Source organism: Stegastes partitus, unplaced genomic scaffold (assembly GCF_000690725.1).
Source record: "Stegastes partitus isolate 25-593 unplaced genomic scaffold, Stegastes_partitus-1.0.2 Scaffold1056, whole genome shotgun sequence".
Lineage (NCBI taxonomy): Eukaryota > Metazoa > Chordata > Actinopteri > Pomacentridae > Stegastes > Stegastes partitus.
The window spans coordinates 155,352-170,394 of NW_007578787.1; the positions used below are offsets into that span (position 1 = coordinate 155,352).

Sequence of the window (15,043 nt, forward strand, 5' to 3'; positions counted from 1 at the left end):
TAATTCACCTCTCTGTTCAGTATCAACCTTTAAAATCCAATACTATACAACATACCTTTCACAATAATGGCATCACATTCAGCTGCTTTTTTTTTTTTGGTGGAAATCAGCAAATACACAAAGCTAGGATGGTAACCTTTAAAATACCTGCTCAACATAGCATGTTATTGCATTATAATTCAGCTCAAAGCACTGCTCTTCCTGAGCATATCCTCACAGAGCTGCTAGTGTGGCTGCAGACACACAGTTCTGTTTCTTGACATGAGAAAATGATTGTGCTTTTTAATTAACAAGCCACAGTTGTTCCATTGCGTTGCTATCTATAATGGAGCTACAGTCATACAACTCCCTCTTGTATAACATTTAATAAGTATGTAGACAGCCATAAGATTTAACTAGTTACTTTGAACAACTAATTTGCATAAAATTACATATTCGAAACACAGTGGAGTTTACTTTCCACCTAAGATGATTCATCAGTGACTTTCAACTCTTAAGCACCGCACTGAGCAAGAGAACAGCTGCTGAGAGGGCGATACGTCATTTATAAAAATTGCAATTGTTTTTGTTTTCTGGCCAGCCTGCAAAATGCCATTATCTAGATTACAAATCTGGCCATAACATAATTCAACTTCACCCAGAGACTTAAGCCTAAGCCTGGCTGTCTGTCAGCCGAGAGAGTGAGAGGGAGGGCGAAATGGACAGCAAGGAGAAGGAGAAATGAGGGGAAAATAACTATGTTAATAGATCGCTGGCAGACACAAGCAGAGTGAGCGAAAAGGGGAAGCAGGGCAGAGTTGATGGAAAATGAGAGAGAGATGAGACAGAACCGAGTTAATAGATCTTCACCACAAACAATATTTTGTGGGAGTGACAGGCTGTCAGGAATACACTGCATATCATTAAATCGGCATCTCATTACACTGTCCTGATATTAAATTACGAAACCAATCAGTATTCAGCGCGTGCCCCCTGCTCCCCTGCTCTTCAAGTCACGGCACCGTCAACATATACACTGCAGCGGTTTATTTCCATAATCAATAGTTGTTACTTTAAGAGTTTGGTATCTTTAAACTTTCAACACCCGCAGAACTTTGCTGTTTTCTAATTTGTCAAGAGCTACAGTACGGCAGTTAATCATGCTGACATTAAGGAAAGACTGACTAATTAATTATATTATTCACATTTTAAATGCCATGAGAAAATGATGGGTTTATGTGACACACAATACCAGCAGTCAACTTACTGAGCACGCTCCTACCTTTAGTAAACTAGCAGGTGATTCTGACCAGGACTGCAACAAAATGATGTCAATTTTAACTTGGGTAAAATTTGACTACAGCTGAGAATCCTTTAGAAAATCAATGGACACAATCTAAAGCTATTTTTGATATTTGGTTTAGTTTAGATGTGAAATTTTGGAAAGCTATAAAGATAATTTTTCAATGTCATTTTATTCAAAAACATCGATTTATTAATCCAAAATATTATAATTTGTGTGCTGAAAGGTGGATCAGTGGTTAGCACTGTTGCCTCGCAGCAAGAAGGTCGTCGGTTTGCATCCTGGTGAGGACACCCGGGATCTTTCATGGAGTTTGCATGTTCTCCCCGTGCAGCGTGGGTTCTCTCCGTGTTCTCTGGCTTCCTCCCACACAGTCCAAAAACATGTTGAGATTAATTGGTGATTCTAAATTGTCCGTAGGTGTGAATGTCAGTGTGCTTGGTTGTCTGTCTCTAAGTGTAGCCCTGTGATAGACTGGTGACCTGTCCAGGGTGTCCCCTGCCTTTGCCCAAAGTCAGCTGGGATAGACTCCAGCCCCCCTGCGACTCTAGTGAGGATTATGCGGTGTATAGATAATGGATGGATGGATAATCATTTGCAGAATATTTGAAGATGTAAATAGTCACAAGCTGCAACTCGAAAGTTGAATATTGTCACTACACTGTACGGGAATTACAATGCATGCTTTGAGCAAGCTTTATTGAAATGGCCTCATTGAATAAATGAAAATGTGTGGTTTTGCCTTGAAAGGGTGAATGTTAATAAGTTCAACTTCATGATTAGATGATGTATGAATCCCTTTTTGAGCAAGGTGCTTTAAATGAATGAATCATATCGTATTAGGAGGGAAACGCTCTGACTGACTTCTAAGAACAGTACTATCACAAAAGAAAATATTACGTTGAGTCTGTGAGGAACAAAATGTATCACACAGGTATTAAACATTGCAGCAGTTTTGGGCACTCAAACTTAATAGAGGTTGCGGTCAAAAATAATAGTTTCTACGTGTCAGTTAACATCATACAAAAGTGCAGCAGGCTGAAATAGAAAAAGCCTAAATCAAATCACTCGGCTGGTGCTGAGTTCACACAATGCTCAATCAGCACACAGGAGTTTGAAATGTGGTTTCTGGTGCGACAGTCTCAGAAGCAGCTCGTTTTACGTCAACCAACAATGACTGGGTTGGTGGAACTGAAGCAACAGACCAATGGACACGGGGGTAGGCTATGGCAACTGAAACTACAGCAGAAAGTAACCGACCATAAGGCGCATTAGCATGTGTTGACAGTGTTTTTCTTATTACTCTCATTGCCAGAGGGGGGGGAGAGAAAAGTTTAGTACTGCAAGTTTAAAACTGCACAATTCTCCCAAGGTATCAGTGCACTGTTATTTATTTAAGGTGTTCAGCGAGTTGGCTCTTCAAGCACATCGGAGAACTTGCCACAGTTCTGCTGTGGATTCCTGTAGGCTGTCTCCATGTCTCCTATCCTAATGTTGAGATTAGGACTCTGTGGATGTTGTACCATCTGCTATAGACAGTGGAGACAGTTAATTACGGTCGACATTGTTGTCATGCAGCAGAGAGAATTTGGGAAGATGCTGCTGCGTGTTGAATAAGATTCTAAGCATATAATGTGCTTGAAACTTTTGCATGTGTGAAAAGACAGAAAAAATCCACAAAGTTCATTCAATACCCATTTCTGAAGCTCTTGTTCATATCTTGCCCTGTTCAGAATTTCTGTTTTTCTGCACACTGTACAGTACATTTCTATTGTGACCATGTTGAACAAAAACCTGAACATCCTTGAACAATAGCAGTGAAGTCAAACTTACTGCAAGGTTCATGTATTTGATTACTGTGGCCCTTAGTTGGCATTTTTTTGTCTTTTTCTTATGATTTCCAGCACATGATACATTATACTCGTTTTAAATGCTAAATAGAATTACCAGACTAATCGTAAAGGCCCGTTAACATCCTGTAACTCAAAATGATACTTTGTTAATAAAGATCTTCTGGTGTTACATCTTATTGGAGCTAATTGTGTCTCGCTGGCACCTGCATGACCCGCACGTATCTACAGTCGTTGCTCTGGGATGAGCACAGGTTTTCATGTCTCATTAACAGAGGTATGAGTTAATGCGATGGGATGGCAGGCATGATGAACCCTCCCCTTGTCTTTGGACATGTGTACATTTGCCAGCTCATTTAATTAAACGGCCAGAGCTAGCCGTCGTCTAACCGGGCAGTTCATTAAACCTGTATCGCACACACAGAAAGGCAAAATGGATGCTGATCTTAATCTGGACCGAAGGAAATGATTTCCAGGCAATTGCTTCATTCAAGATATAAATGTATGCTGCATATATTTGGCCTGCTTTGTTTTGGGTGCCTTAATGTATTCTGCGTACCAGATGCTGCAGCTAAGACAAGAAAAGTATTTTTTTCTTTTTAAATATTGCACTAATATGCCTTTAGAATGTTTTAACTTGACTGGAGCCAACACTCCCAGCAGCTGTGACCTTGAATGCATATATGAAAGCTTTTTTTAATCATCATGTGTTAATGCCGGTATCTATATGCCACTGCCCTTCAACACTCGCCCCCGCCTACTCTCACACGACACTGTATATGAAATGGTTTGTTCATCTTGGTAATATGCTGCATCTAATGATGCATATGAAAAGCAATCAGCGAGGCAGCAGAGGATCTGCTTGAGGAGCAGCGTTAATAACTTAGGGAAGCAGGAGATTGCAATGCCCCCGCTGGCTCGACGTGCACACATATTACACACAGGAAATTCACAATATGCTGCATTCAGCACACTATTTTGATATACATGTCATTTTTCATGTACGTCTTTGTGGCTTGGTTGGGGTTGGAAATACCATCACTCATCTTCTGTGAGGTTGGAGGACATATTTGGGGTGGTGAAGAACATTTGGTTTCATCTCTGTTTTGAACATTTGATACATTGTTCCACCACAACATTAAAACAAAAAACAACAACATTGTGCAAGTGTCTGGCATGCTCTATAAACCTCTCTGATCTGTTAAGGCATAGAGTCCACAAGGAATCTAGTCTGACTCACCAGATGTACACTGTGGGTATACGAGGTGTGTCAGAAAAGTTTCAGGACTGGTGTCACAAAAGATACATTTCAAATCCAAACTACAAACTACAAGTTTTCCCCTTTCAAGTAATCCCTTTGGATTCTAATGCACTTTCCCAGCCTTCTCTGCCACACTGCCATGCACTTCTGGAAGGATTCTTCTGGGATATTCCACTGTTCCGTCGTCACAGCCATCTTGACATCATCGACATCTTCAAAACGGGTCCCCTTGATGACCCCCTTGAGCTCAGGGAGGAGTAAAAAAATCCCACACAGCCAGGTGGGGTGAGTAGGGAGGTTGCTCCAGCACGGCGATGTTCTTCTCAGCCAGGGACTGTTGGATGCTCAGGGCATTGTGAGCAGGCGCGTTGTCATGGTGAAGCAGCTACGACTTGTCCTGCCACAACTCTTGCCTCTTCTCGCGCACTGAATGAAGCAAACGCTGCAGGATCTCTTTGTAGATGTGCTGGCTGATCATCTGAAGGGGACAACTCCTAGTTTGTAGTTTTGGTTTGAAATCTATCTTTTGTGACACCAGTCCTGGAACTTTTCTGACACACCTCATAAGCCTGCCATTGGCCGCTCATTTCACTCTCCCCTTTCTTCTCCTTCCACTATCTGCTTGTTACTGTTTTAAAAATCCATTTGCTACAGAAACAACAGCAAAAACCTCCCAGCCTACCCTACCACACTGACATTTTTAACTTTGCAGAGGATTTGGATTGTCCAGTAAGGAAGCCCTGCTTGCTTATTTAAATGAATTATTCATTTTAATAACACTCAGCTCCTTGCATGCAAATGTTTAACATAAACAATTCCACTTGTCACTATTCGGAGGGAACATCAAAGATGCATCCTTCGCTTAGCTCTGCCCAAGACAAATGTAATTGATTTAAAGAAAACAAACAAGTCAGAGTGTTTTCCCCTATGGCAGAATAATAATGAGGTGCAGCCAGACAATTATTTACTATAGAAGTGCTGGCTAAGCAAGACTACAAGAGCTTAAAGGTGTCCTGTGGTATCATTCAACAAGACATTTGCAGCAATCCTGGAAGTTGTGAGGGGAGGCCTACCTGAATCCTGCACAAGTTCAATGGGACTGAGATATGGGCAATTTCAAGTCCAAATCGACACCTTGAACTTGGTCATGTTCTTCAAGCCACTCCCAGCAGAACATTGGCCAGAGCATCACACTTCCTCCACCAGCCTGCTTTCTTACTATCGTACATCCATCTCCTCTCCAGGTGAATGATGCACAGGCTCTTGCAAGGCCATATGATGCAAAAGAAAATGCGATTCATCAGATCAGGCCACCTTCTTCCATTGTTCCATGTTCCAGTTCTGATGCTCACCTGCCCATTGTTGGTGCTTTAAGTGGTGGACTGGGGTCTGTATGGATACTCTTCTGAAGCCCTGTACACCTGTAACAACAAGCTGTGATGCTCCCTGTAGTCTGACTCCTCTTTATAGCCACGGTTAAGGTTTACAGCAATTTGTGCTATGGTAGCTCTTCAGCGGGATATGACCTACGGGGCCAACCTTAGATTTCCACATAAATCAGTAAGTCTTGGGTACTGTTGACCCTGTCAGTAGTTCACCAGTTGCTGTCCTTGGACAACTTGGGAATTCCACGGTTTTTGAGATACTCTGACCCCGTTGTCTAGCTATCACAATTCGCCCCTTGACAAAGTCACTCAAATCGTTATCATTTCCCATTTTTCCTACTTCCAACACTTCAACTTCAAGAACCACCTCTTCATTTGCTGCCTAGCATATCCCATCCCTTGACAGGTGCCATTGTAACGGAGTGATCAATGTTACTCAGTTCACCTGTCAGTGGTTTTAAAGTTGTGACTGATCGGGATATTCTGCACATGTGTGCAACCCTAGGATCAATGAAAAACCACCCCAGTAGGCTGTGACCTGGCTGTGTGGAGGAGCAGCTTAAATTATTTACTTGCTGCCCATTCGAGCCGTGCTCACTTTCACACCTCGCCAGCAACAACATCTCGATCTCTGCCTCCCTGCCTTCCATTCACGCCTAATGACAACTGATGGCTGATAGTGTAAACATGGATAAATGCTTTACTTAAGCTCCCCTCCTCGCTGTGTATTGTTTCAAGTATAATCGACACAAATGCGTTGTGTACCGATGATGATAGGTTTATGATATAAATGCAAAACATTACATAATTTATTGTAGCCTCTGCCTATGGTGCATTGCCCAGTCAGCACAAATCCTACAGGAAAAAACCCACGTGCATAATTTATGTGAACAGTTGAGGCTTCAGAAAGCAAAGCTGCTTTGCTGGTTAAAACATGATTAACAGCTGATATTATCCTGTCTCTGTCTTTCCTGATATTAGACCACAGATATCAAAACCATGCATCTAGAGTGAAGCCAACTACAGGTGAATATATTTGAAGTAGCTCGCACTTGTTTGTATACAGCTGCTGGAATGTCAGTGTCGGCTAAGGCTGTAGATTTTTTTTATTTGCTTTTTAAATGAGCTAAAAAAAATAAAAAAAAATCACTCTAATAGTTCCTAATAGTCCAGGAGTCTGAACAATTCTCTGAGGTGCTAAGATTAATGAGACTGGCACCCTAACAGCTCTCCACTATGACTGTGGAGGCTTTTCATTAATGCTGGTTTTCTCTCAGGCTAGTTTGTGTGTATTGACCCTCAGCTTAAGTACTATTTGTGCCAATTTATTGTCGTTATTCTCAACCCCGGAATACGTTAATTAACAAAGTTACAATGCTGCTTGACTGGAGGTTGTGGACGTGCACGGCGGACTCTCCTCGGCTGTGATTTGACTGATGTGGACAAACAGGGCACGACACGTCCTCCCAAATTGAAATGTCAGCCATCACGTTAATTCCACGGAATCGGTGTAAGAGTGAAAGAGAGAGAGAGGGAAAGAGAGAGCTGGAGGGGGGGAGAGACGGAGGAGCAGGGAAATGTTTTCACCAAACCCGTGACCCCTTCTGCCCTCCCCACCCATCTTGTTTTATTACCCCACTCCCCCTTTAATTTTTCATTTGCCACAGCTTCTCCAATTATTCTGCATCGCCTCCTCTGCCGTTTTCACGTTTCTACCTCTCGACCAGACGCTCACCATCCTCTCACTCTCACTCTCTCTCTCTCTCTCCCCCTCCCCCCCGTCCTCTCTCTATCTCTCTCTCGCTCTCTCTCGGTTTCAGCGAGATGAAGCAGGAGCTGGCGGAGGAAGGCAGCAGATGCTCCATCCTCTCCAAGCAGCACCGCTTCAACGAGCACTGCTGCATCCGCTGCTGCGCGCCCTTCACCTTCCTGCTCAACCCCAAGCGCCAGTGCCTGGACTGCCAGTACAACGTCTGCAAGACCTGCTGCACCTACAGCAAGAGGGACAAAGCCTGGCTGTGTTCGGCGTGCCAGAAGGGCAGGTTAGTGTTTTCACACAGACATTCACATACACACCCACAGCAGAGACGCGGGAGAGATTAGAGTGATGGCAGAGGAGTGAATGGGGACAAGACATATGAGAGAACCTGTGAATTGGTTGATTGGAGGACACTGAAGTGAGGGGAAAATCGGGGTGGAAAAGAAAAGAAATAGGCATTTAAAGGGGGGAATAAGAGGAGATTGAGAGAGGAAGATGGTTGAAGGAACACTGGCACTGAGGGAGACAGATGTGAGAGGGGAAAAGTGAATGAATGAGAAAGAAAGGTGGACTTTGATGGAGTCAGCGCTGCAAGGATTGGTGTCACTGAGTCTGCTTCTTATTTGTTTGCTGTGCTGCTGTTTTGAATATTTAACTATGTATTATTTCCTAGTTGAAAAGAAAACTGTTTTTGTTTTAGTTTTTGTGCATTTTTCACATTGATGGAATCGCAAAGGAAGGAGAGGACACAGGGTTATTAAGAGAAATGCAATTGAGCAATATGTGTAGGAAAAGAGGAAAACGGCATTTGTGCTCCTGAGAGACATGGAAAGGCAAGGAGTATAAATAATCAGGCAAATGTCATTTTTTTCCCCCAAGTTTTTAGATTTTGACATGATTTTTTGGGAATTTCATGGATTATTTTGCCTCTCTTCTCACCACTTGTCCCCTGATCACATCCCTGTTGACAAACTGGAAATCGGGGCTCTTAAGAAAAGAATTTACATCTGTGATTTATAGAAGAAGAGAAAACAACAGGAGGAGCACAAGAGGCAGGGGAATGCACCGCGACTGGTTGTATTTGCAAATGAGCTGTATGTGCATGTGTCTGTTTAGGGTGTTTATGCATGCATGTCTGTCCGAAGCCTTGGGAGTTGTGTGTGAATCCCCTCTACTCGCCATTGGATGAATATTAAACTCTCCATGTCTGGGCAGCAAGGGTGGGGTGCTGGAAATACTATACGTTGGAGTATGGGGAGGCAGTTTGTGGTGGATTTGTGTCAAAATAAATCGAGGGTTTGGAATATTGTACATTTGAAAATGCGTGAATATGTATGTATTGTGTGTTTCATAGCAAATCTGCTATTGTTTCTACACAGATTGTCATGTCTTTTTCCTACCTGAGCTCCCTTGTTTGGTGATTTCTGCCCTCAAAATATGATGCTACCTTTGCTGTAATTTTGCAATATCACAGCGTTTTGGATTGTCTGACCGTTTGTGCATGTTAGCGTAAATTGAGGTAGACAGGATTGCCGAGCTGTCCAAAAGTGTGCCCTTCCACTTGGCCTTATTTCTTCTCCTCAGTCCCCCAGCTCCGTCTCTTTCTGTCTTCCATTGATTTTTTACCGCACGGTGTATTGAGTTAGACCCGCTGCCCTCAGTCCTGCTGTATGAGACAGGAGGGAGGAGGGAGGAGTGAGGGAACAGGAGGAATAGGGAAAGGGATGATGGCAGTCAAAAGAGGTGGCAAGGTTTGCATCGATCATCTCTCCTCCTTTCTGTCTGTCTCTCTTTCTCTGTGTGCGTCTCTGCCGGGGGCTTGGTAATGTTCTCATTAGGGGTTTAGACTGAGTCACAGATGGGCCCGATGTCACAACATTGCCGTTTACCAGCTACATATAAATACAGCACTTTTCATTAGCGCATTAAACAGGCTTAAATCTGGTTTTAGCATGAATTACTCTCTCCGGGTGGAGTCATGTCATTTGGAACAGTGATTTACAGCTTGCACAAGTGTTGAGCTTCAAGCCGGAGGAGCCCTAGACATTATTTTGGAAATGGCCATTAGTTCCTATTGGAGTGGATGATTGCAAAGAAAAGGCATTGATCTGACGCTAAATAGACTGTAACTGTGGTGCAGCAGGAACAGAGTCATTATACAGTAGATGTAATACTAATAATTCAGTTTGTCATCTTCTTGTCTTTTGCAGCATTTTTATGAGAAAACGTAAAATGAAGGAAAACATAAGCCTAAGCTGAGTCAAAAATCACAAGTTGAATAAAAAGCTAGACAAGCTAAGCAGTGGCCCATTTTGAACTATTACCAGGGGAATTCTGCTGATTCTAAATGCAAAAAAATTGCAATAGACGCAAACTGCCAAATGGTCTCAGTCACATGCACCGGCTGTCCATCAACATTCACAGTGGCACGGCCATGCTGCTCACAAGTGTGATCCATCTTGGGAAAGCAGATTTGTAATCATCACACACATCGACGCACTCAGAGGCTAAAGTCACCCACTCACACATGGACGCACATAACAAAGTATGCATGTCTATCTATTAAGACACAAGCCTCCGAGCGAACAGACATGAGAGCATGTGCATCGATTGTGTGTTTATTAATTACATTTTCGAGCAGCTCTAGCTGAGGTGGATATTACCATTGATTCTTCTAATGTTTCAGTTTTATTGGGGGCACCCGCAGAGATGCTTGTGTGTTGATGGCAGATGGTATCTGAGGAGAAAAGACTCAGTGATTCCGCAGCTTTGTGATAACACCTTTCTAGCCTTGTAAAACACACGCACACGCACACACACACACAAATACATACACATGCAGCAAACACAGCTTTCCCTTCTGAGCGAGTGGGACAAGCATGACCGTTTGCAGTCTGGTTGAATTAACAGCATCCTCACACACACACTCATAAACACGCATACCACACATCTATGGTTTTATCAGAGAAGTCAAAGCATTTTTTGGTGGAAACTGAAAAGTGAATTTTTCTCATTTTGGCTCCACACCCAAAGCAGCAGGCAGAATGTTAAAGGGGGAAGAGAAGGAGATGAAGAGAGATGAGAAAGGAAGGTCAAGAGAGACAGACAGAGGAGGAGGGCAGCAGGATGAAAAAAAGGAATGACAGAGGAGGGAATGACCTGTCCCAATTATTCGAGAGTGGAAATGCCATTAAATTCTCCCCTTGTTATGCTTCTCAAACTGCTTTGTTCCTCTTTCACTTTGTCTCCGCCTTTGAACAGCGTTTCTCTGCTTCCCCTCGCCTTTTTCCTTTCTTGTTTTTTTTGGTTTTGTATTCTCGTGTGATGTAATTCTTCCTCTTTCAGTCCTGTCCTTCCTCTCTCTACCCAATACTGTACCATTTTCCACATTTACGTTTAAGCCACTGCACAATGTAGAGTCGTCAGACCACAGAATGGTGCACCTATGGTGTGTGTGTGTGCGTTGTGTGCACAGAAATAGCAATAAATTAAAGTGACAAACTGCTTTTACCACTTTCATAATCTAAAGTATGACTGTGAGGAGATTATGGCATCTGCTGCAGACCTATACTTTACTGTGCGTGAACACAAACACAACGGGAGCGGATTACTCACAAGCACGTGCACACTGAATTCACACACAAGCACAAAGCCTTTCCGGTTATTTAAATTGATTTTAATTGCATTTATTTTTGCCATTAAATTTCTTTTTAAACCGGGTGATCAGGTCAGCTTAAGACTATATGCATGGAAGCACATTATTTCACTGTGGATGCACGTGCAAATGCAAACGCAGACCCACACACATGCCTCTCAATCCACTTATTTGCACACACACTGCTGCAGTCGTAGTGTGGCTTCAACAGTGTGTCATATTTTTTGTGAGACGAAGCAAGTCTGGTGCCATAACCACATACAGTAGCTGACAGATTTTTTAATTCAGTTCTTTGCAATAGACCTACCTACTTCTTAAGTCCAAGTAACATGTGAAGTACTCGCTAGGTTGCAACCTCATAAATACGCACGCTGACATTTGCAGATATCTCATGCATGTCACATCCATTTACTGTCAGCAGCACCCACAGTCCAGTCTCAGAGACTGATTGTGAAAACAGGAGGTCTGTCTGTTTATTTTCATCAATAAGGAGAAGCATACGGACAATTAACACCTCAGATTTTTTAGCAAATTTGCGATTGATAGAGACTGTCAGTCACATAGCATTGTTTTCAGTAAAAGATAATACATACACTGATCAGACCATCACCCACAGAAAGGTGCCGTTATTGTATTATTGTGGAAGTGCTCCATATTTCATAGCACACACATCTACTAAATGTTAGAAGTTTGTATCAGCAGCTGTCGAATATTTATTTTTCACAGCATTACATAGGTATTAGATATTGCATCCTTTCCCCCCTGTCTTTATTCATCCATTTAAACGTTATTTATTGCTTGCCTAAACCTCCTTCTGGCTACACGCTGCTTTGTCGTTCTTGTCCACAAAGTTTAATATTGAAATCATTTCAGCTTGTAAGGAAAATCAATCCTGTGACTCTTCCATTGATTTTCTTAAACAGGCTGACAAAGCCAGAGCCCTTCATGGCACGCTAAAACAGATTGATTTGTACAGCTGATTTGCTTGTTAATACACAATATGGCAAACCATGAGGCTGGTGTCTTTTTCCTTTGGACTGCACAGTTTCTGTGACCCTTTCACCTGGCTGTATCTCAATGCCCTGGCTCCATGTTATACCTCCATACAAATTGCAAATTTGGACATACAGTTTTCTTGTTTCTGTGTTTATTTTGTGCACATGAATATTCATCTCAAAATGATCTCATAACAATAGCGGTGTGTTTATGAAGACACCAGCGCTATGAATTCAGTGAACTCTCTTGCTGCTGCCAGACAAGCACCTGCGGCTAGCAGAGGAAGCAAGTCACAGTGTGATCTTTTTCTGTCCTCCTTGCGGGGGTATTTTTATCAGTGTGGGTGAGCAAGACTAGTCTTAGACGGGGAGGGTGTGCCCTAGAGCACCAGGCTGTAGATGAAATGCGTGTGCACCACAGAGGCCTCGATTTTAATAAGACATTTACATGTCTGTGCTGCTTTGTGTCCTGCTGTTTGTTTTCTGTGTTTTTGTAAGATCAGGTTTTAGCAGCCGGGGTGCCAGTGGATTGCAGGACTTATTCTTGTTTTTTGTTTTTTTTTCCCCAATAAAGAGCCAAAACAGCAAGCTGCAAGCCTCAGTAGGTGAAGAATGGAAGCCTCCTCTCCCATTCATCACTGTGTAGCTCTATCAATTTACACCGTGGAACTTTTAAATCACACAAGACAGTATTAGTGGTAATGAAAATGGATTTTGTGCTGCGGGGACGGTTACTTACACGCGAACTTGGTCGGGTTTTATGGAGAGTTTTTTTATTAAAATCAGCACCCTAAATTGGGTGAATTCGCATATTCGCAGGAAGCTTTTCATCACAACGAAGAGCGCAGCTGAATCAACTTGCAAACCCCTTGCTTCTATGAGCTGCAGGCACAGGAAGGAGAGCCACTAATCACCCCCTCTCCTTCAATCTCCTCCTCTTCTCTGCCTCCTTCGCGGCCTTGTCTCATGTCCAATCCAGCTGACACAGGAGCCAGCAGTCGATCATAACTCCTGATTGTGATTTGCACTTTATTCACATTTAGGCGTGTGGAGAATCTCACAAGCTGCACACACACACACACACACACAAATAGCACAACACAGTGGTGATTTAAGTTCAGAAGGAGCCCTGGTGGTCCTGAGTCAGGTTTCGCTGAGTTCTATTTAAGTATCCTGCTCTCATTAATTGAATTATAGCCTAAATCAGAAGCCGCGCTTGAATTTTACTAATGCAATTTGTGCAAGAGTTTCCTTTAAAACTAATTACTGCTGAGTTTATTCCGCCTTGAAGCAATCCGTGTGTGTGTGTGTGTGTGTGTGTGTGTGTGTCTGTGTGCGTGCGTGCGTGTGTGCTCAGTGCCTATTTGTGCATGTCTGACTGTTTTTGTGTGTGAGTGTGTGTGCGTATGTCGAAATTGTAAGTGCTCCCCATTGCGTGACCCCCATGTGTTCCATGAAAGCATTTTTCTCTATGGGGGATGAGGTTGTGTAGCAGGTGATAAATCACTGCTGTCCAGGTAAACATGTGAGCACACACGTACATACAAAGCACCTTGAATGTTCCCCTCTTGTGGGCGTACTAATTCCTGTCAGCCGCGCGAATACTGCTGTGCGTTATTTTGCAGATACTGCTCTGAGTCATTAATGTCTCTCTGATTTCACTGGTCCAGATCACAGGCCTCCTCCGTGAGTGTGTGAAGAATGTGTGTGTGTGTAGGTGAGGCTGAATCAGTCACACCTCTGATCTTAGCACCACTCCAGGTCCAATTGTGAACCCAGCTACACTGAAGCAGCCCAATCTGCAGTTTCTGTGATGTGTACCTGCGGGTAATTCCCGTCGTTTCGTGATTTGAGGACGCCGACTGCCGTGCCGGGGCGCTCCACGTGAATGGGGTAATTTGCGGCTGACGGGGCTCACACAGCAAGCCTGCAGCAACAGAGGTGATTGGAAATCTCATGATTCCTAAATCGGTTTACGCAGTAAGTTGGCTAGTGGATCAGAACAGAAGCTAAAGCTCTTGTTGTTTTTATTGTGGGTTAGTGGGATCGGAGACAGAAACTGTTGCCACAGAGTTGGGCAAGACGCAAGTAACACCCTGAAACACTTGCACTCGGCAGCTTGTAACACCCAGTAATGCTGCTTTATCCTTTTTGTGTTGCATTCAAGGAAACTTTCTTTTTGCTTTAAGTCTAAATCTTTCAATAGGTGGTCTCATCAACCTGTGCCAGAAAGGTCAGAAAGTTACTCAGCGCATCTTATCACAGAGAGCTCGTCTTAATTTGTAAAAGTTGTAAAGTCAAACCATAATGAGGCAAACCACAAGATGAAAACAAGTTTCGTTTATCTTCCTGCTATGATAGCACCCACTGAATTAGTGGTGGGAGTACTTTTTCGGTTGTGACTGACAGTGTCGGTGCGGCAATTTGGTTCAGTGTCTGTGTGGGTGAACATTAAAAATAGTTCAGGATTTTTTACTTCAGTTGCCGGCTGGGTTGGTAGACGCTGATATCCTCGGATCACTACATTGCTTCTTGTTGTTATTTTAATTAGGAAGTAACATCCAGATGGAGGCTCTGAGGTCACAAAATCACTTGTTACTGAGTTTTCACATTCTGGTCATTGTCCTTCACCTCAACTAGAATCATAAAAGAGAGTTAACACCAGTAAGACATTCACCTTATTACAAGATGGAATAACACGACTCTGAATCAGCGCTTTTGTTAGCCAGCAAGGTTGACGAGTTTCTACTTTCCACATTAAAATCAGCTTGTTGGCCAACAATTTGCAATTTTAACACAAAAATCACTGTTTTTCTAAAATATGAAACAAATATTAAAAGTTGATTGAATCTAAAT

The 15,043-nt window shown here is 42.9% G+C and overlaps 1 protein-coding gene across 1 annotated transcript in view; it reads left to right on the plus strand.

Moving 5' to 3' along the window:
* Positions 1 to 15,043, plus strand: part of myripb (myosin VIIA and Rab interacting protein b) — a 111,653-nt gene that overhangs the window by 43,829 nt on the left and 52,781 nt on the right. Inside the window, exon 2 of the mRNA XM_008295535.1 lies at positions 7,599 to 7,820. Coding sequence (XP_008293757.1) covers positions 7,599 to 7,820 — 222 coding nt within the window. The remainder of the gene's footprint in view (positions 1 to 7,598; positions 7,821 to 15,043) is intronic.